Source organism: Anser cygnoides, chromosome 3 (genome assembly GCF_040182565.1).
Source record: "Anser cygnoides isolate HZ-2024a breed goose chromosome 3, Taihu_goose_T2T_genome, whole genome shotgun sequence".
Taxonomy (NCBI): domain Eukaryota; kingdom Metazoa; phylum Chordata; class Aves; order Anseriformes; family Anatidae; genus Anser; species Anser cygnoides.
In genome coordinates, this window is record NC_089875.1 from 11,303,665 (window position 1) to 11,324,879 (window position 21,215).

The window sequence follows — 21,215 nt, forward strand, 5'->3', positions numbered from 1 at the left end:
ACTAGAATTTTGTAAATGTAGCACAGTCTAGTCATTAACATAAATGTCTGGCATACAAGGATCTGTCTGAAGACAGATTAGGCAGGTTTTGCTGTGTCTAGTCAAGTCATTTCCCTCTCTCACAACTACCTGGTGGAGAAATTGTTGGTTGTTTCATGGAGGATATTTTAATTTTCTGCTTGGCATGGCTGAGCAGCTGTGATTTCAGGATGATGTGCTGGATTTGCATAAGGCCATTCAGACCCAAAAATGATGTTTATTACTAGTTCATCTGCCATTTATATTCATGTAGCGAAAGTAAAATTAAACCTCAACTAATATCACTATTGTTACCAATGCAATTAATGACACTGAAGCCCATTAATAGATGAGGATTTCACAGTGGATTGCAGCTAATTCTCTTCCTGAAATGACCCACTGGAATGATAATGTATACATCCAACAGCCTATACATATGATGTCTGTACATATTTGCAGTCTATACTGTGCTCATCTCCTCGGAGCATTGCACAGCAGGTGACATCGAAAACATGCCCAGGTACCTCCCCTTGCTGCAGGTCAGCTTGCAGTGTCTGTACCCAGGTGGAGCTCTCTCTAGAGCATGCTGCAATGCTGAATTGCAGCCTTGAGTTCTCTGTCTTTTCACTCCCTTATCTGTCCTGCAGGAAACGGCAAGGTAGCAGTGCCCGTGTTTGGCATCACATGCTTCCTCTCAGGCCTGTCATAGATAATGGGGAGGGCAGGCACATAGGCTTTGAAAGAGCCAACTGGATGGCCTCTGTTGCCAGGTCTTTCCTGGATGGGAAATGCAGTGAGAGGAGCCTCTGTTCTGTTAAGGGGAGGGAAGTAATTTGGAAGAGCAGAGGAGAACGGTCAGTTTCATAGAGGGTGACTGGGGAAGTCCTGAGCTGGGGTATATTGCCACTGAGGCTCTGGGCACTCTGCACTAACTTAGGTGCCAAGCACAGCAGCTGTCAGTGTTCTGACTTCAGTGATTTTTCTCCCTGGTTGGTTATCTCTGCGTGTGCACTAAATGGAGGAAATTATGTGTGCTGCATGGGGCTGCTGGTTCAGGAATTAAGAATTGCAGAAGTCAAACTGGAACCGATCAAATTATGATTTTTCTGCTCTCCAGCCCTTCAGAAAGGGAAATAAACATTTGAGTAGTAAATGTCATACATGAGAGTGTGCAGGATGAGAGTTTAGCAATGAGAAACCCAGTTTCTAATACAGGATGTGTTTTACCCTTCGGAGCGGTACTGCAGCATGCAGGTGAGTGAGTGCACGCCATAGGTCCTTCTCTGTGCCTGGATCACAGGCGGTTGCCCTCATTGTAGCCTGAACAGAAGAGCTCTTCCTTTCTGCTCTGGAGATGCCACATTTAGTCCCCAGTGTCGTAGTTAAGTGAAGGCTACTTGGCTCTTGTCTGGGATTTGAATTTCAGGTGCTTCCTTTGAATGGAGGAAATGTGCAACGTGACAGTCAGTGCTTTTCTACAGCTGGCTGTTGGTGCTCAGCTCCCAGAAGACCAGCTCTCCTCTGGCTTACAGTATTTCGGATTTAAAACTCTAAATCTCATCATGTTTTTACCCAAGCTGATTGCTTCCCTGATTTCCTTTCTGTCTTAGTCATGATCTGCTAAACTGTGAGTTAAGAGGGTTCCAGTGCATTAAGATTTACATACAGTCCTTGGCTGCAGCAAGAATATATAGCACGACTCGTACGTTCAAGGTCTTGACAGTTATAATGAAACTACGAGATCCCTGTCAGCAGGCTGAAAGTGCTGCCATTTCTCTCAATGCTAACTAATTAGCTCCTTTTACCCTGGGTGTGTGGATACCCTATGCACACAGCTTCCCTATATCAGATTGTTCTTCCCTGTGATCAAATGGTTCAAAGGCTTCAGTTAAATGGCTCACCCTAAGGAGACCTGAGATTTAATTGCCCATATTTACTGCATCAGGGAGAGCTTCTAGGATGTCTGTGAAATGTGAGCAGTTTGTACAAGTGCCTTCACTCAAATCTGAATGATAGCTGCATTTAAGGGCCTGGGTGTTAATGCGTTCACTCAGGTGTCTGAGGAAAAATCCCTGGGAGAAAAATACAGACTGCCTTCAAGACTATTGTAGAATGTCAAAGAACAGGAGAGATTCTAGCTTACCTAATGGTAACTGCAACATCTTGCTTTTAGTGGTATGCTCTGCTGCATGGTGACACCCCTTATACCCAAGGGAGTATTTAATTAGATAAATAGATACGGTTACCAGCAAACCTGCTCATTCGGGATTTACTGTCCCATATTCATTTGTTTCAGAAATGTTAAAACTTCTATTATGCACAGATTAAGTTTGTAGCTATCAAAGCTCCACCAGCATCTGTGCTCAGAAAGGCACACAGGACCTTAAATAGGATCGTAAAGCTGACTGGAATAATATCAAATCATTTCATAAACTCTCTTACAAAAATTACTCAATCAAAAGGAAGGAGTCCAACTGTCCATAATGTTTTATTAAGGGTCTCTGAACAGAATTATGCACCAAACTCCAGGTTTCTACATTTGGAAATTTCCATGATAAATCATTGCCATTCATCTATCCTTACATGAATAGATATTCATTGTCAGCTGGTATAAAAGTAACCTGACTCAAGGACTTTAAAGGCCTGTTTTTTGTTGTTGTTGTCTTTTTTTTTTTATTGGTTGGTTGGTTTGGTTTGTGATTTTTGTGAGTAAGAGTTTCTTACTGTCAATGTTTCCATAAAGAAACTTTACTCTTCACATAAATTACACTTACTTTAAGTGTTAAGAGGTCACAGAGATTTTAAAGTATGATGGTAGGTATCTTAAGTATTTATTTTGCTAGCAATCAGGAAAGTTCCACTACTGTAAGAGTTGATAAGCAGAGAAATCTGGGAAACTACTTTTTGCAAGCACTCTGAAGTAGCATCTTTCTATAGATAGAAATGAGAATGAACTTGTTGTTTGTTTGGCTGATTTCATGCATGAACAAGACTGGAGAATGCTGTCAGAAAACTCATTTTTACATTTAGAGATCAAACCAGAACAGTGTAATTTAGCCACCTCCCATCTGCCTCTTTGTGGTTTACACCTGGGAAGAATGTGACTGATGTTGTTTGAAATGCACTCTGGAAATTAAAAATAAAGATTTGAGGATAATTTTGTACTGAGAGTGGGGGACTTCCCAGCACTGCCAAAACTGTAATCAGAGTTTTGGCATACTGAAGATGTTACCACCACATGACTGCTTTTCATTGGCCCTTTCAAATGCCAGTAACGAAGTTAAAGGCTAACTGACTCACTGGTGTTATGTCTTCTAATATCTGAATTCCAGTCTCGTTCAGCTTACAATGAGAGTTCTTCCTCATTTCTTTGGTTCTTTGAGTTCTTCCTCATTTCTTTGATTCTGAAAGGTGTCAAATGAAATGAACTGCACAGCAATCCTGTTTTATCCTCTGTTGCCTATAAATCACTTGGATTTTGTTCTTAAGGTGCTGATTTGCTGGACGATTGAGTATTTGTCCCAAATACTGTGCAAACGTGCAGAACTGCAGTGATGCCCGTGACCAGCAGGCAAAGCCATGGCTCTGCAGAGGCTCAGGCTAGCGCTGTGCTGGGGGTCTGGCTGCTCCATACTGTCAGATAGCCATTCTGCAGTGCCAATTCTGTTCCTTCCCCTGAATGAGTTGGCGTGGGTTCAATTATTATTTTTCACAAGGACGAGCCCAGTGTAAAACCCAGAAGCCTGCAGTTTCCTGGAAACCCAGCATAGGAGGCTCCAGCAGCTGGACTCTCGGCGTGTGGGGTAGGGGTTTGGTGGGGAGTGCGCGTGCTGCTGGGCAGTGCCTGGGAGCTGCCCTGTGTACCGCACCGTCACATACCTGGAGCTCTTGCTCAGCATTTCAGAATGGTTTCCTCTCAAGGAAGGCAGGAATCCCAGGCTGGGGAAAATTAATAGAAACATGGTGGTGGGAGTGGAAAGAGTGGACATCCTGTCCTGTAGGCCTGGCTGGGCTATTCATCTCTTTGACCATTCTCAGGTGGGATGCTCGCTGCTGGATGTTGGCACTGACACAGTGACACTGACACAGTGCTGACTTTCTTTGCCCTGCTGGTAGAGCTGAGCCCCTTCTGCTGCCTGAGCAGCAGCAGCAGCATGTGCAGCCTCCTCTGCGGCACAGTGCGCCAGCCCTGGTGGCAGCTCAGCCTGCAGGGACTGCTACTGCTGGCTCAGCAGTGGGAGCTGCACTGGTGCAGGGCAGGGCTTTCAGAGGAGAAGGGTGTCTGTAGCCTCCCGGGCTCATGAATATCTTTTCCGTCATCCATAAATATATGGGATTTGATTCCCCTTTCCATTGGTTTGACACCACTTCTTTGATTTTGTGTGTCTGTGACCTTGCACTTTCTGCTCTTCAGGTTTGGCCATCCTACCCTAGCATCTATTCCTCAAGCAGCCTCAGAAAGCCAGTTCGTCTCATACCTGCGATCTCCTCACCGTGTCCCAGCATGCATGGGGACAGCTCGCACCAAATGACAGGCTTGACCTTGGCACTCGCTGTTGACGTGGCAGTTGTGCTGGTAAGAGCCTGGCTGACATCCTTTCTTTGCCTGTTTTCCCAGGTTGTTGCACTGTCGTCATGGAGTCTCCTGAGAGATTCAATCTACTATACACTGTCTGTTGTTGCACTCATTGTGGTAAGTTTTTGAAGGCAATTGTACATGTCATTCTTCTATGGGAGCCCACATGTCTACTGCTGCTTGTAAAGGGAACCCACTAAGAAACCATAGTCTTGTAGCTGAGATCGTAGCTCCAGGAGCCATGTGGTTTTCTTCTTATGGAAAAATGTACTTGTGGTCTCTCTCATTCTGTAGAAAAGCATGGACCAAGCGTAAGAGATGGAGAAATGTCCATAGAGGCTGCAGCAACAGCTGGGGGAAGCGTGTCCCAGTCCTAGTACAGTGGTGGGCCGCAGAGCTGAAAACGCATGCTGCAGTCCCACTGAAGAAGATGTGTTGCTCTGTCCTCTGCAGGCAGTGACCCTCACAACTTCCTTCTGGCTCTGCTGCAAGACATATCTAACTGACCTGTAAGGAGGCAGCGTTTGTGCCCAGAGGACAGAGATCCTCAACAACTACAAAACATTAATATGTAACTGGGGACAAGGTCTTGTACAGTGCATGCTAACAGCAAATCCTGTAATGAAGGCTACAGTTCCAGTAACTCATAGTGCTACTCTGATTTCAGCTTCCGCCAAGTTCAGTAAATACCCTGCAACTCTGAAAGCTGGGCTATACAATGAAAAATGCATGTACAAGACAGTGCCATGAGTTTAGCATTACCTTTGCAATAAATACCAAAGTAGGAAGTGCAAAAATCGACTTTCTTGTTAACAGTTACTACTTTTCTTTGTTGTTTATTTGTTTGGGCATATAGTCTAGGGCCATACATTCCCTAAGAAAGAAAGTGATTTTGTGAAGTTAACTTCCCTATGTAAACAAGAAGAAGGGAATTTTAGAGTCAGAAGATGGACACTTTGCATTCCTGAAGTTCATGCAATGTTTCTTAGTCACAGTTTTAACAGTGTGCTTTGTTTTGCCTTCACTCATCATGTATGTGTGCCACGTATGTATTCTGTAGGTACTAAGGCCTATATCTGTCTTTAATCTCAGAGGGTTTGCCTTAACCTGCTTGTACTTTTATTCTGCTTACTGCAAGGTCAGCCGTTTTGCACCCGATGAAAAGTAACTTGTCTTCAATCTAATGCATGCATCAATATGGTTGCTAGAATAAAAGCTACATAATTGTTAGTAATGGGCTGCAAAACAAAACACTTTTTTTTTTTTTTGCTTTGACAGCTTGGCAAGTAGCATCATACCAAAAAGTGTTCCTAACCAATAAACTCAACCACACCTACTAATTGTAATAAATTACAGTGCACGAGCATAAAGACATCTAGCAGGTATTCTCTTAGTTTACTCCAAGGGAAGCACAGATGTGGGCAGCTACCTGGCATTTATTTAGCCTCTTGTTGTCTGTGTTGGGTGCATCATATAGTGCGTGCAGGTGAGTTAAAAATCTGTTGTTGAACCTGTCATTGGCTTTTAAGTTCTTAAAGCAGGGCAGATTTTTTTCTTTGTATCTGGTTCATCCTCATGGCTGTCAGCTGCTTCAGGACACTGAGAACCATTCTTTATCATGTCCAGTGCGTCCCTGAAATTCTCAGCTACATATCCTACGTAATGAGTAAGTTATACTATTCATTGAACACCCGTCTCTGTTATCCTTAAAACTTTTCTCCTATAGTTTATTTCGGTGTGAGGTGTTCTTCATAGTTACAAAACCGCAGAAATCCTTTTCTCATGGAACTGTACCCCATTATATCAGAGTACTGTTATTTTTTTCTTAAGCCTCGGATTTCTCTCCAGATGTGTGCCCACTCTTGTGCTCATCTTACACTGTGAGATTCAAAGTCCTTCATGCAGCCAGGACAGGACTGTGCAATTTGAGACTTGGAGGTATTGCCAGAACTCTTATTTGGATGTTAGAGCACTTCATGGCCAGCTGTGGCTTGGGAGATGCAGAATGGTCCCCACATCTCTTCACTGGTACTCAACAGAAGTCATTGCATGTGTCCTTTAAACACCTGTTAAAGAAAAACAGAGTAAAATGAGAGGAAGGGAAAACATTTTGTATGGTTAAAGACTCGACTGATATACCACCCCTACTGTATGCAGTATTGTTCCCCAATTGATGGCAAATGCGGATTTTTCCTTTCAGAGTCTAAACACTGCTTCAGTTTAAGAATTTTTCTCTCTTCCCCGTCATTCACTCAAGGACCCCTGGCTTTGCAGTAGCTCAGACCTTATATGTCCTTTCAAGGTAGAATCAAATTTAGGTGGCAACACATTGTTATTCAAATACTGACTCTCCAGGCCCTGATGTCTCCACTAGGAGACATGCTGCTGGCTCACAGCAGAGTGTAGCACAACTTTCACTCATTTTTCTCATTTCATAGAATCATAGAACGGCTTGGGTTGGAAGGGACCTTAAAGATCACCTAGTTCCAACCCCCTGCCACAGGCAGGGATGCCACCCACTATATCAGGTTGCCCAGGGCCTCTTCCAGCCTGGCCTTGAACACCTCCAGAGATGGAACATCCACAGCTTCTCTGGGCAGCCCGTTCCAGTGCCTCACCATCCTCTGAGTAAAGAATTTCTTCCTAACAGCTAATCTAAATCTCCCCTCTTTTAGTTTAAAACCATTCCTCCTTTTCCTCTCACTGTCTGCCCATGTAAAAAGTCACTATATTTTTAATCAGCTCCCATTAAGTACTGAAAGGCTGCAATGAGGTCTCCCCAGAGCCCTCTCTTCTGCAGGCAGAACAGCCCCAGCTCTCTCAGTCTTTCTTAATAGGAAAGGTTCCCCAGCCCTCCTATCATCTTTCTGGCCCCTCCCCTGGACCCATTCTAACAGCCCCACATCCTTCTTGTGCTGGGGGCCCCAGACCTGGATGCAGTACTCCAGGAGGGGCCTCACAAGGGCAGAGCAGAGGGGCACAATCACCTCTCTTCACCTGCTGACCACTCCTCTCTTGATGCAGCCCAGGATGCAGTTGCCCTTCTGGGCTTCTAGTGTGCACTGCTGCCTCATGTCAAGCTTTTCGTCCACCAGAACCCCCAAGTCCTTCTCTGCAGGGCTGTTCTTAATGAACTCTTCTCCCATTCTGTCCTCACATCTCACATGAGGCTCACCAGTCTGTAGTTCCCTGGGTCCTCCTTTCTACCCTTTTTAAAAATGGGAGTGATGATTCCTTTTTTCCAGTCACCAGGGACTTTACCTGACTGCCAGGACTTTTCAAGTATGATGGAGAGAGGCTTGGCAACTCAGTTCCTTCAAGACCCTGGGACGCATCTCATCAGGCCCCATAGGCTTGTAGCTGTTCAGTTTCATGAGGTGGTCTCAAACCTGCCCTTTGCTTACAGTGACCATTCTTTGCAGTGGGACTTCGCTTACAGTCTAACACTTGTTAGACTTGTATGGGCCTTAAATTTTAGGAGGCACTTAAATGCTTTTCTATATAGGGATAATTTACCGTGCCAGGGCATTGAGACTTTGCTGCAGCCAAAATACAGTTGTCTTACGTGAGCAGTGATACTGCTTGTAGAAGGTTGCTCACATATTACTTTCAACAGCAACTTGTGGTGCTCTAATATGAGTTGCGCTCCATGGGTGTCTAAGCTAACCAGAAATATACCTGAGGGGAAATAAATACATCCCTGCCAACATTGAGATTCAACGGTTTAACATTCTGCTGGGTAAATCCATGTGAGTTTGTTTCCTTCCATTTCCACCAGCAAAGGAATTGCAGTGCTGCAGTAATAAATGGCAAAGCAGCAAACTCACCTGTTTGGTGCTCCATGCTAGTTGAAAAGAATGAGTGAACTCTAAATCACAGAGATTAGAAGTAGATAAACTCTGCTTATCACATCTACCTCATGATGAGTTAGCAGTATGATTTTTGTTATATTACAAAGTAGCCTTGCCTTCTTTTAGATCTTGGCAAAACTGTTACTCCTTATTTCCCTCAAAAGGATAAAGATCCCACTGTTTCTTAACTTGAAGGGACGTGATCATTGTCATTTGTGAAAAAAGTGTGATCGGTGCTATTTTTAATCACAGAGGTCAACACACTTTTGTGTCCTATCACACCAAAATGCTGTAACCTAAAATAGCTGTTGTCAGGTTGGATCATGGTGACTGGGCACTGTGACATAACATGCATAATGTTTTGCTGTCGTTTTTCCAGTAACAAATACAGCTATTGTTTGGTGTGTGCTGTCAAACAGGAGTTGCTGTTTACAAGCCCTGTAGCTTAAGGGAAGTGTTTCACCATACTTCCAGAAGCTCATTTCCTTTTCCTTGGTGTTCCCTGGTGCCGCTTCCACAGATGTGTTTTTCTAGTGGAAATACAGCCTTCCCACCTCTTCAGGCAGGCAAAGGTGCTTCGGCAGGACCAAGTGGCAAGCAGCAGGTATCCTGGCACTGCCCGGCTGCTCCTTGCCTCTGTCCTGCCCGCCGGGCATCCCGGCCTCCCCACCGTGGCCTCCCCACATGTCGGGCGAGCCAGGCTGGGTGTCCCTGGCTCTGGGACTGGCAGCAGGAGCAGCTCTCACGCAGGTGTCCGCTTGAGCTGGAAGGGGAAGCAGAGAGGGGTGCTACCGGCAAGGCAACCATGGAAGTCCCCTGTCCTCCCAGGGGACCTCCTAGATGCTGGTGGTGATGGGTGTATGCTGGGAGAGTACCCAGCCGTGGAACACTGCAGCCATCTACCGGTGAGCTCCTAACACCTGCCTACTCAAACACTGGAGACAAGCGAAGATGGGCAAATACCCCTGCACTTCTCTGCCGCAGAATTGTTTTTTCCCCAGCACACAGCATCTTATATATGCAGGAGAAAGACACATTTCTTTCCTGAAGAGGTTTGCACAGCATCATGAGGGAGGCTTCAACACTGGTCTGCAGATGTACTAAAATGACTATAACAGCAGTTAAATCCAGCTCCTGTGGTGATAGCTTAGCTCTTAGGAAATCATGTTCCATGGCCAGTTTTCGCCCGATTTTTTTTTTGGAGCACCTGTCATACACACCGGCTGTAGAAGTGGCTGTAAATCTGCGTGTTTGCTGCCCGGTTGCCACCTAAGAGCAGCTCAAAAGGAGAGGCAGTATCTGTCGAGACCAGCTGATGCTGCCCCTCCTCCAGGTCACCTCTGTTTTCTCTGTAAGCACTTCTGCTCAGTGCTGCAACAGTGCCAGTTCTGCAGGACCCCGTGGTATTTGGAAAGAAGTACCACCCTGCTTTTCTAGGGGGGAGAAACTGGGAGCTGAAATGTTCAGAGGAAAACAGACCAGATCCTAATCCCGTTGCCCAGGCCCTGGGTTGCTCTGTACCCCATACCCTTTGTTCAGGTGGTGGGCTGTTTTCAGCTCTGATGCACGCTGTCACATTTCTTGTCTAACATGCCTCTTTTAAAATCTTTCCTCCACAGTTTATTTATGATGAAAAAGTTTCTTGGTAAGTACATCCAGCTGTGGATCCCATTTCTTTCTTGTTCATTTTCCTGTTTACCCCACAAAAGCTGCAATAAACAGGGTTCATGAGAAGGAGGGAATCAAAAGTTTTGCTTAGATCGTTGTATTTTCAGCACATCTTAGGGCTTGGATAGTGAGTGGTAGCTTTGATTTCACTCACAGACCGCATTATTTAGATTACAAGCACTAGGGGGAGTCAGGCTTCTTGTGTTGTGTGTTTTCTTAAACTCCTTCTCACTGGGGGATTTATGTTTAATTTCAGAGGGGGATTTCTGAAACACTGAGTTTTGCAATGTTTTTTCTTTGTTTTGTTTTGTTTAACTAAAATTGACTTGAGGCCCAATTGTGTTTGACTGTCCTTCTACTCAAAACACATTAATGAGGAAGCTGTGGTGAACTGTCAGGAATGAGATATTGGTATGGTTAGTGCAATGTTTCAAAATCATTAAAAAGAAAGTAACCCATGAGTTTTAGTACATGGCAGTGTGATAATGGATTATTTCCACAAGGACTAGCAGTTTGCCATAGTGATCTATGCAGAATACAGCATTTTGGTCAATGAAAAAGGACAGAAAAAAAAAACCACGTTGGCCAGGAACAAGTGTAAAGTCATAATCTATTTTTTTTTACACAAATTTCTTTAGTTTGATGTAGAAGCAGCAGAAGAAACCATCACTGTCTGATGGGTTGTTTAAACTGCTACCTGCTGCCTGCTCCGTGGTTGTGCAGCAGCAGTAAAGAGCAGCCAGCCCTTCTTCAGGTCATCTCATCACGACCAGAGCGCTTTAGCATGCTCAGAAGGCCCCCACAGCCTGCTTCACGCCTGCTGAGCAGGACAACCTCTGCCCTCCCTCTGCTACAGTCCCACACGTGTTGTCCTTACAGAAGTGTCGATCTTCCTTGGATGCACACTTGTTCTCAGAACTCTTGGTTTCAGTCATCTGTTCTAGCTGGCAGACTGATCTGGCCAAGTAAAACCAGAGCAGAAGTTAAAGCAACAACACAGGCGTTCAGGCACGCGAGCTGTTTCTTCACCCATCTCCTCTTCCAGGGTGGCATTTAGATGTGCCGGGAGGGTCGAGCTTTTCTGCGTGCCTGTGGCGTGATGGGAGCGGGCACTGGGCCCTGCTCTGATGCACTTTCTGTGTCACTTTTATTTGCAGGTGGGAGTCCTTAGTCTTGGTGCTGATGTATGCCATCTACATCGTTATTATGAAGTAAGTCAAATGCATCCCTGGCTTGTTTAGATTGGAAGGTTCCCAGCTCCGGTGCTTTTGCAGAGGCTGCAAAGGCGGTTAGAGCATGCTGTAGGCAGGGCTTCTGTTGCACTGCTCAGCTTGCATGCCAACAGCACCTCCAGCAGCAGGGGACAAAGCATCTTGCCCTGTCATGTATCTATTTGTCATGGATCCTGATGAGGCAGGGAGGGGCTGCTTATCCCCATAGTACAGCTCAAAGTATCAGACATCTACAGGTAGATGATGCTGTCTGGATCTCACCCTGTGTGAACTGACCAAGGCTAACACAGTGAGCCTGTGGCAGAGCAGAGGCCTGAATCCATCCCCGACTCCCACCAAAACAAACTCTTCATTCTTTGCTTTAGCACCCCTGCTCAGAAACAAACGTGTGGAAAATTCCCCTGTACTTTTTTTTTGGGGCACAAAACCCCACAGTGATTCATTATTCCTTCCTTTGACACCTGTGATAAAACTGAAGCACAACCCACACTGATTTTTCGAGCATCTGTCCTGTGTAGCTGCTTTCACATAAGTTGATGCTAGGGAAGTCTGTTCTGCTGTTTGGTTCCCCTCCTCCTGCCTTGTTTTTAAAAGCCAGTGGAAAAGAAACCCAGATTTAAACTGGAACATTAAACAAAACCTACCAGCTGCCAAACACACCAGTGGTCTTGTCTCAACAAGTAAGAGTAGAGATTTGTTTTGAAATGATGAACAGAGTAAATATTATGAGAGCAATTCTCAGAACAGCAAAGCCGTCAGGCTGGATTAAAGGGAACAAAGTCAGAATTCATCTCACTTCTAGTAATTAGAAACTTAATTAATGTGGGGAGTAAGTTCACCCTTGCAACAATTCACTGGCCAGCAAAGCAGGTAATTTTACTGTTGAATCTAGAATTGTTTTTTTTTCTGTTTTTGTTTGTTTGTTTTTTGTTTTTGTTCTGTTTTGTTTTGTTTTCCCAAAAGTGATGCTGTAGTTTGAACAGATGTTTCAGATGTGTCTGGAGAGAGCTGGCGAGGTTGTCAGCCTGGTTAGGGACCCTGGCCAGGAGCTCACAGTGGTCCACCCTTGCCTTTGAGTCTTGTGGGAAGATCCCTAGCTCATGTTTGTGTCAGCACCTGGCTACTCAAAACATGATAAGAAACAGATTAAAAAAAAATATTCAAAGTTGAGACCAGAATTTAGCAGGTGGTCTTGTGTTTCTCTAGTATGCCTCCACGGGTAAAATAGCACTCATAGCACTCATACTCAGGAGTGACTGTGATTAAAAAAAAAAAAAAAAAAAAGCACAATGATGTATAATCATTATTTGCTATGGGAATATTGCCTACTTATAAAAAAGCACAGTATTAGAGATTGTGCCCACAAGGCTTTGAAATATGATAAATCAGAGAGGTTGCACTGCATTCAGTTCAGTTAGATTTGTGGCATGTTATACCTAGATTTCCTTAAAACCAGGATCTGAGTGTAGGAAAGGCAGTGTCAAGAAATCCACAAAGAAGCAGCAAAAAGGTACATCTAGAGTTTGTTTCATTTGTGCAGGTACAACTCTACCATACATCACTGTTTTGAAAGGAAGACGAAAAATGCTGCAAATATGGTGAATGGATTAGCAAACAACACAGAAATGGATGATAACAGCAACTGTGATGCTACAGTGGTGTTACTAAAGAAAGGTAACTGTTCCAGTAAGTCACCCCACTTGCTTGCATCGTTCAGAATGTTTACAAATTTGTCTGCTGGTCCTGTGGTGTGGGCTGGTCTTGTCTGATCAGCACTGACATAGGCAGGGAGGTGGCCCTTCGTAAGCTCCACCGGATGGCCATGGCTCTTGTGCCTGGGAGCAAACAGTGACCCCAGCCACTGCATCCTTGGCAGCGGAGGCAGCTCAGGCCTCCTTGGGGTAATTGTTGCTGCTGGACAAGTACCTGGCTGAAAGCACCCCCTCAGCTTCGAGCCTGACTTGCACAGAAGCTTCTTATTTAGACTGTCCAGCCACACCAGTGCAAGTCCTCCTGTGGAGGTGGTTATTCTTGACTGAAGATGTTCGTTCACATTTGGCATCATCAATAAATTTAGTTTCATTCCAAAGCAACATAAACTGAACAGGAAAAAAGGCCGTATTTAAACTAGGGTGCGTGCCTCCTCAGGGGGGAAGGGAAATCTATGTTGGTCCAGATAACATGCTTTTTAATGTGCATGGTGCCTTGAACTTGCACGACTTTTCCATATAAATGATCTATTAAGTGGATGATTTCACTTTGTCTGAAATCCTCTTCCGCTTGAATTCAGTTGTGATCACATTAAAAAAAATATTTTGTGTCCTTAGCTTAAAAAATCACCCACTCCATAGCTCAGGTGCAGTAGCTCTGTGTATGCATTGGTGAGCATGGGTTAAACTGCATGTACAGAGGATACTAAGTCATACTTTGTCTATGCAACCAGCAACAAGCATGTGCAGTAACTGCCTGGGATTTTTCTGCACCTATTCTCAGCAATAACAGCTGCCCCTGCCCTGTGTCGCTGGTTTCACTTGGGAAGGAGCTGTTTTCTTGTCTAAAGCAGTCCTGGTCTCTGAGTGCAGATGAGCTGCCCTTTTTGTTCTGCTGGACTCAAAAAAACTAACAAAAATAGCTGTTTTCCCATGAACAGTGATTGAAAGATACAGTCCATATACAGTAAGCATGAAATGTAGATGTTTTTTCTTGCTGACCTGAAACCCTTTGGTGAGTCTACCAGATGCCAGCTATCATGTTACTGCCCTGTTGCTGAGCGGAGGGAAAGCTTCTGTGAGTGTGGTGTACTGTGGTTTGGGGAAGCTGCTCTTACTGGAATGGCAGTCTGTAGTCTTGGGGTCTCAACAGCAAAGCTGCACTGTACCAGTAGAGCTAGACTGATAAAACAGAAGCATAAACTCGGGTTTACCCAGTGACCTCAGGATCACACACAAATGAGGCATTTCTGATTGTGGGATTTTGTTTAAATCTTACCAGAGTGTTTCTTTGCTCAGCTGCTGGTAAATTTTTGTTTTGAACATTTGTGTTTACTCAAACTGGCTGAGGAAGGAAGACCAAAGAATTGCTTCATTTTCTTGCAGATTGTTCCTGTGTTTACTTGGCAGCAGGCCACCAGGCTCAGATAGGCGGGTGGTGCTGCTGTGCACACCAGCAGTAGCAAGGGGTTGCAAACAGCCCTGATTTCAGCAGGCTGGAGTGTTGAGGGTTTCCACTAGTACTGTTTGCTTTCTGAGCTCCTAATTTTCTGAACAGAGGACAAAAAGAATCAAGTAGAAGGGTTTCTGTACCACATAGGACATGCCAGTGTGATAAAGTCATAAGGAAAAGCTATCTGGCTATTTTTGTTTTTATGAATATAGGTGGCCCCACATGTCTGTTACCATCCATGGAAACCTCCTCAGAAAAAGAAAGTGGCACTGAGGCTGAGGAGATACTCTGCTCTAAGACTAACAGGTGGTGATAAGCAATCACCATCCAAGTGACAAATCACCAAGTGTTTGACACCATCAAACACTTGCCAGTGCTGAGCACAGTTGTGCGGGGAAGATCTTGGGTTTCCCTGCTGCTGAGTCCCAGTCCTGGCCCAGGATTTACAACCCAAGGAGTCTGGGCCTGTCACACAGAGGTGGCAGATGCTGGCGCTGTGCCCCAGCTGGAGTGCATTTCAGAGGTCTGCTCTTTGCTCTCATGCTGTGGGTTGCACCCCACGGACTGGCACCTGTGTTTGCTGCCAGATTTGATGACAGCTCTAAGAAATGAACTGCGAGCAGGGATGCAGGACCCTGCTTTTATTTACACTGGTACTCTGCAAGAACACAGTGACAGTTTTCTTACCCAGTGTACAGTCAGTGGTGGATGAGGCCAATATCCTTGCACAAGTGCAGACTTTAATAGTGGAATTAATGCAGCCTTACTGCAGCACCACCTCCACCTCAATGTTGTGGAAGCAACAATCCACTTCACAGAAGCCTATGACGAACTGTGCAGAGTAGATTTACTTTTCTAGTAACATCATGCATGGTGGTACCATGTTGGTGATTTATTTATAAAACCTGCCATGTAAAGACAGAAATTAAAATTAGAGGAGGCAGTAGAAGCTACAGCTATGGCAGTAGCTAAAGAAATGGTTCTTAGAAAGGACCTCTGGAACCCGCAGATTTATTCTGCCAAGAGCCACATAGGGTAGAGAGAGAGGCTGGTGGTGAACAAAGACCTCAGCTTCTGTTCATTTCTTGGCTGCAGGGAATTTCCACCGTAAAGCCTCGGTGATCATGGTGGATGAGCTGCTGTCTGCTTACCCACACCAGCTTTCATTTTCTGAGGCTGGGCTCCGGATCATGATAACCAGCCACTTTCCCCCAAAAACACGTCTCTCCATGGCTAGCCGCATGCTAATCAATGAGGTATGTCTGTTATCTTTTTCCCCCACTTTCTCTCTCTTTCTCATTCTTTATTTTCCCTTTCCTCTGACACTGTTCAGGTCAAAATGGACCTCAGTAGCTTTCTGGATCCCTGATAGCATTTTTCTAGATTTCATCCTTCTGACAATGATTAAATCATCCTTTGATATCTGTACACGTGGAGATTCTAGGAAAGTTATGTGGTTGTTATGTGGTTATGCTACCTGTTGCTCACTGCAGATGTCCCCAGCATTGATCTGATGTTAGCATCACTTACACTTATTTTGTAACATAGTACTGCACTGAATCTGACCCTGGTCTTGTTGTACACCTGTAGTCAATTCTACATCTGCTGCTCCTTCTCTTCTAAAAGTTGTATCTGTGTGAGATTTTTCTTCAAGTAACCATTTCATTACGTGTGATCAAAATTCATCCCTTTTAAAACCAATTTTTAAAAAACTCTGCACATCTCTCTGTTTCTTTCTCTTTAAATAAATAAATAAATTAATTAAAAAGAATCTGTCTTTGAGTGAGATTTTTTTCCTGTATCTACAGAGACAAAGACTGATAAACAGCAGGACTTACACCAATGGTGAATCAGAAGTAGCAATCAAAATACCAATCAAGCATGTGGTAGAGAATGGAACAGGCCCAAGCAACTCAGCCGAGCGAGGCATGAACAGCACACGGCGAGAGGAGGACATGGCTGAGGCTGGCACTGAAACAGAAAATGAGAATGAGGATAATGAGAACAATGAAAATGATGAGGAAGAGGACGAAGATGATGACGATGATGACCATGAAGGGCCATACACACCTTTTGACCTACCCAGTAAGAAGCTCATGTGTTGTGTTGTTCCAGAAAGCAACACTCGCTTTGACTGTGCCAGAAAACATTACAGGCGCATGTTGGGGTAGAAGTGTCTCTGTGACAGCTCCCATCAGCCTTCACCTTGCAGTTTAGTTCCTGGTCACAGGTAACAGATGAATTGGAAAGTAGCAGGAACTTCTCAGGATGCAGACCGCTGGGCTCAGGTGTACCTTGGTCGCAGCTTATGTGTTGGCCCTGCAGTTGTCCAGTGCTGCTGCTGCAGTCAGCGGTGAGAGGCAGCAACCTCTGCCAAAATCGATGTCACCCTCTGGAGAGGACCATCTCTCCCCGCTGGCTGCAGAGGAAGCCAAGGACGGTGGGGCCACTGGCAAGTTGCCTGAAAACAGGTCAGATGCATCTCAGCCTAGGCTTTATCTTTGCTGGGAAATAAGGTGTGCTCCTATCTCAGTAGTACTACTATGGTAGTAACTATTCAGAATTTCCCTTGTTGCAAGTTGGGTCCGTTGCCTCTCACTATTTCCTTGTACACTCATAAGAAGGGCCTGGTTCCATCTTTTCTGTACCTTCCTATTTAGTAGTTGAAGATGGATCGTATCTCTTTCTAGAACTTGGTTCTTATGTGGCACCTGTAAGAACTTTAAACAGAAAGTGTAGCAGGTTTGTTCTGACCCATGGCCTATCACACTCACTGGATTTCATGGGCATGCACTGCATAATCCTTCCTTGTGCCCTTCTTTACCCTCCTATCTCCCATCTTTGATCTCATGCTGTGGTCTTCTAAACATGAAATGTCATTATCTGTTTGATTGGACCTTGGGTTGAGGCAGCTCTGGCTTCTTGTTTGTTACAATTAACTAAAACAGGCTAGAATCATGATTCTTTCACATTTTTGTTTTACAGCTGGCAAAATAGAAGTCTTGAAATGGCTCTTCACATGGCCACTGAGTTTTGTCCTGTATTTCACAGTGCCCAACTGTAACAAACCCCACTTGGAAAAATGGTTCATGGTTACCTTTGCTTCTTCTACCCTCTGGATTGCAGCTTTCTCGTACATGATGGTGTGGATGGTATGTACCCAGTAAAGCAGAAAGCACAGCCTGAGAAAGGCGACATAATTGATTTTTGTCAGCTTAGAGAAATTAGGTGGTCTGTACTCTTAAGAAGAATTAGACAATGGTGGGGCACTGGCATCAGGAAAGAAAGGGAAGCCTGGATTTGGGCTGCTGCTCTTGTGATGGAGTGCACAACTCACGATCTGTCTCAGCGTGGGACCTGAGGAGTATGGAGATACCTCACTAAAGCAGTGGCCACAGCTTTCCCACTGGGAGGAGGGAAACAATAAAACTTTTCCTCTGCCTTCACAATTCATTCTTGTACTAAGTGCAAAAATGAACGCCAGGGTTTTCCCTAGGAACTAATCAAACCGGTTACAGAAGAGAGTTTATTTGGTTTTGTTTTCAATAACCCGTGCTACCCTGGACAGTAAATAGAAAGTTAAATGCTTTCTTCTGCTTTTCATCTGTGAGGATGAGATGTTTTTCAAGAAAAAGCTATCCCTGCTTTCCATAGCTGAAATACCAGAACCCACAGGGTCACTGTTCTGCTTCTAACATATGGTTCACATTTCTTGAAGTATGCATGTTCAGAAGAGTAAACATTATCTGTGATTAAGCTTTTCTCTTTCTGCTGTGCAATTAAACATGGCTAATAGAAAATGTGGTATCATTAAAAAGCATCCAAAATTTTTAAAATGTGGGTCAGATCAAAGAGTGCTAATCTGTCATAGACTCCGTTGCAAAGGAACAAAGGAAATTAAAGGTATCTCCTCTCTGCCAATAGGAATTTTTTGGCAGTGGCTTGGGTATATGTTTTTGTATATACCGTTTTCATAATGTAATGAACCTTGGGGTTGTTTTGGTGTCATCTTAGCTATTATTTGTATGTAATAATGTCAGTGAGCTTCAGACAAGATCAGGAGACTGTTACACAGGGTAGTTGCCCACTATATAGCCTCTTCTCCAGGTTAGCGTTAGGAAAATTGTGGATGAAAGGTGTAAAGCACCTAGTCACCTAATCAAAGAGAGTACGTAGCAGGTCAGTGCCATCCTCTGCTAGATGATGAATATACCAAAAAAAAAAAAAAAAAGCCTGTCATTGCTTCTCTTTAGAGAAAGTGTCAGTTTGCACTGGGCAATAAACATTGTCTCACAGCATCTTGCAGAATTAGGCCAAGCTGGCCTCTGATTTTAAGCTTTGTAAACCACCTGACAGTTTAATTCTGCTCCTTAGGTGACAATCATTGGCTACACACTGGGAATTCCAGATGTGATAATGGGCATCACTTTCTTGGCAGCTGGAACCAGTGTGCCGGACTGCATGGCAAGCCTTATCGTAGCAAGGCAAGGTATGTTCGTCACACAGATGTCAGGCTACTGTTGAGTTGTTTCTGTGTGTCTTTATCCTCTCTAGGTAGCAAAGGTGTGTCCTGGATGTGAAAACTTTCATAGCTCTTTCCCTGAGGCTGAACTTTAAAACAAGCTCAAAGGAGGAAAAGAATTTTGTTGCTATTGCAAAGCAGCTAACAGATTCTTAATGACCATGTGGAACAAGTTTTGGCACCATTGCCAACTTCCAAAGCTTCCCAAAAAAGCAGGGGTGTGTTGTTGTTGTTTTATAGGATCTAAATACCTGTGTTGTAGAATTGTGTAGAAGATGGCCTAAGGGTCTTTCTGAGACATGTCTGATTTTCTATTGTTTCCATGCTTGCAGGTATGGGGGATATGGCTGTGTCCAACTCCATTGGAAGCAATGTTTTTGATATTTTAATTGGCCTAGGTCTCCCATGGGCTTTGCAGACCTTAGCAGTGAATTACGGATCATACGTAAGTCCTACATTTGTTTGCATTACTTTTATTTATTTGTACACATATCTGTTTTTTTATCACAGGCTTTTATATAGACTGACTAGATTTATCAAAAAAAAAAACCACAACCCACACCACATTCTGTGGTTTGGATTTGAAGAAACAAGTAGTTTTGCTTTGTTTTGATTTGGGGGTAATGGCAATTACTTGTGAATATACATTCCATATCTCTTGGAGGACAGGTATTTCCATTTCCTCCTTAAAGGCAGCAGCCTGTGCTGAAATAAGCTAGCTTACTAGAGCATATGGTGTTTTTATGCTCTTGAATATATTCCAAATAAGGAGAATGCTACTGTTTTAATAAGACAGGGTAAATACATAGGTGGGATGTAAAGGATAGAGGAAACCTTTAGGGCCTTTAGTAAGAAAAATGCTAGTGTTCCTAAGCCATTAACACACTGAAAGATGAAGGAAGCTGTTAAATAACTGGGCTATTTCAGAGTCTGACCATCATCAGGAAACACTGCAGAGCTTTTCTGTATGAGAAAATCTACCCAACACCAGTGAAACCTCCTGGTAGTTCCCAAATAATGAAACAGACAACCACCAAGCACAATGCTGTTGAAAGCTCCCTTCTGAGAGAGAAGAGCAAGAGATGCCATGAAATCCCAGAGGGAAGTCGCTGTTGCTATTGCTGTTAAGCTGGACCACTCTCATGCAGCAGTGTGGGAGAGATTCTTCTTTACAATCACTGAGCAATTGCAAAGTTAAGACTGTAGAATCACAGAATTGTTGGGGTTGACGGATACTTCTGGAAATTATCTAGTCCCCAAACCTCTGCTCAAAGAATGGCCAGCTAGAACAGGATGCTTAGGACCATATCCATTTGCGTCTTTAATACCTCCAAGGACAGAGAATCCAATGCCCCTCTCAGCAGCCTGTTCCAGTGTTTAACCACCTTCATGTAAAAAAAAAAAATTAAAAAATCTTTTAATGATTTCTTTTATTTCTCTTGTATTTCAAGTTGTATGCATTGCCTATTGTCCTTTGAATAGATAAAACTCAGAAGAGTCTGGCTGCACCTTTTTTATACTCTTCCATCAGGTTTTTATACACACTGATAAGATGCCTCTGAGCCTTCTTCAGGCTAAACAGTCCTAGCTCTCTCATTCTTTCTTTGTGTATCTGATGCTACAGTCCCTTAAATCATCCTTGCAACCCTTCACTAGATGCTCTCCAGTAAGTCCTTATCTTCCTTGTCCTTGGGAACTGAGAACTGGACCCAGCACAGCAAATGTGTCTCACTAATGCCTCACTAATGCCTCACAAATGTGTCTCACTAATGCTGAGAAGAAAGGAAGGATCTAATTCTAATTCTGCTTCTTCTAATGCAGCCCAGAATGCTGTTGGTGCTCCTTGCCACAAGGGTGCATCGTGGACTTGAAGTTGGTGTCCGCGGTCTTACTCTGCCAGGCTGCTTTCCAGCTGGTTGGCCCCAGTGCATACTGGTGCATGGGGTTGTTCCTTCCCACATGCAGGACTTTTCATTTCCCTTTGTTGACGTTCGTGAGGTTTCTGCCAGCCCGCTTTCCCAGCCTGTTCAGGTACCTCTGAATGGCAACGCAACTTCTGGTGCATCAGCCACTCCTCCCAGTTTTGTATTAGCTGCAAACTTGCTGAGGGTGCCCTTTGCCCCATTGTCCATGTCATTAATGAAGATGATAAGTGGTGCTGACCCTTGGGGTATACCACTAGGCTC

At 44.2% G+C, this 21,215-nt stretch overlaps 1 protein-coding gene across 8 annotated transcripts in view; it reads left to right on the top strand.

The window, feature by feature from the left end:
• The window catches only part of RIN2 (Ras and Rab interactor 2), a 284,987-nt gene that overhangs the window by 143,642 nt on the left and 120,130 nt on the right, over window positions 1-21,215 (top strand). For 5 of the 8 annotated variants that reach the window (XR_010830861.1, XM_066995455.1, XM_066995460.1 and 2 more), the window contains 9 exons: window positions 4,637-4,711; window positions 10,065-10,090; window positions 11,271-11,324; window positions 12,886-13,031; window positions 15,603-15,763; window positions 16,316-16,592; window positions 17,493-17,659; window positions 18,882-18,996; window positions 19,362-19,474. Coding sequence is in view for 7 of the 8 variants with exons in the window: in XM_066995455.1 (XP_066851556.1) it covers window positions 4,637-4,711; window positions 10,065-10,090; window positions 11,271-11,324; window positions 12,886-13,031; window positions 15,603-15,763; window positions 16,316-16,592; window positions 17,493-17,659; window positions 18,882-18,996; window positions 19,362-19,474 (1,134 nt within the window). In the remaining variant the exon portion in view is untranslated. The remainder of the gene's footprint in view (window positions 1-4,636; window positions 4,712-10,064; window positions 10,091-11,270; window positions 11,325-12,885; window positions 13,032-15,602; window positions 15,764-16,315; window positions 16,593-17,492; window positions 17,660-18,881; window positions 18,997-19,361; window positions 19,475-21,215) is intronic. The other 3 variants (XM_066995456.1, XM_066995462.1, XM_066995458.1) reach the window with 2 other exon arrangements.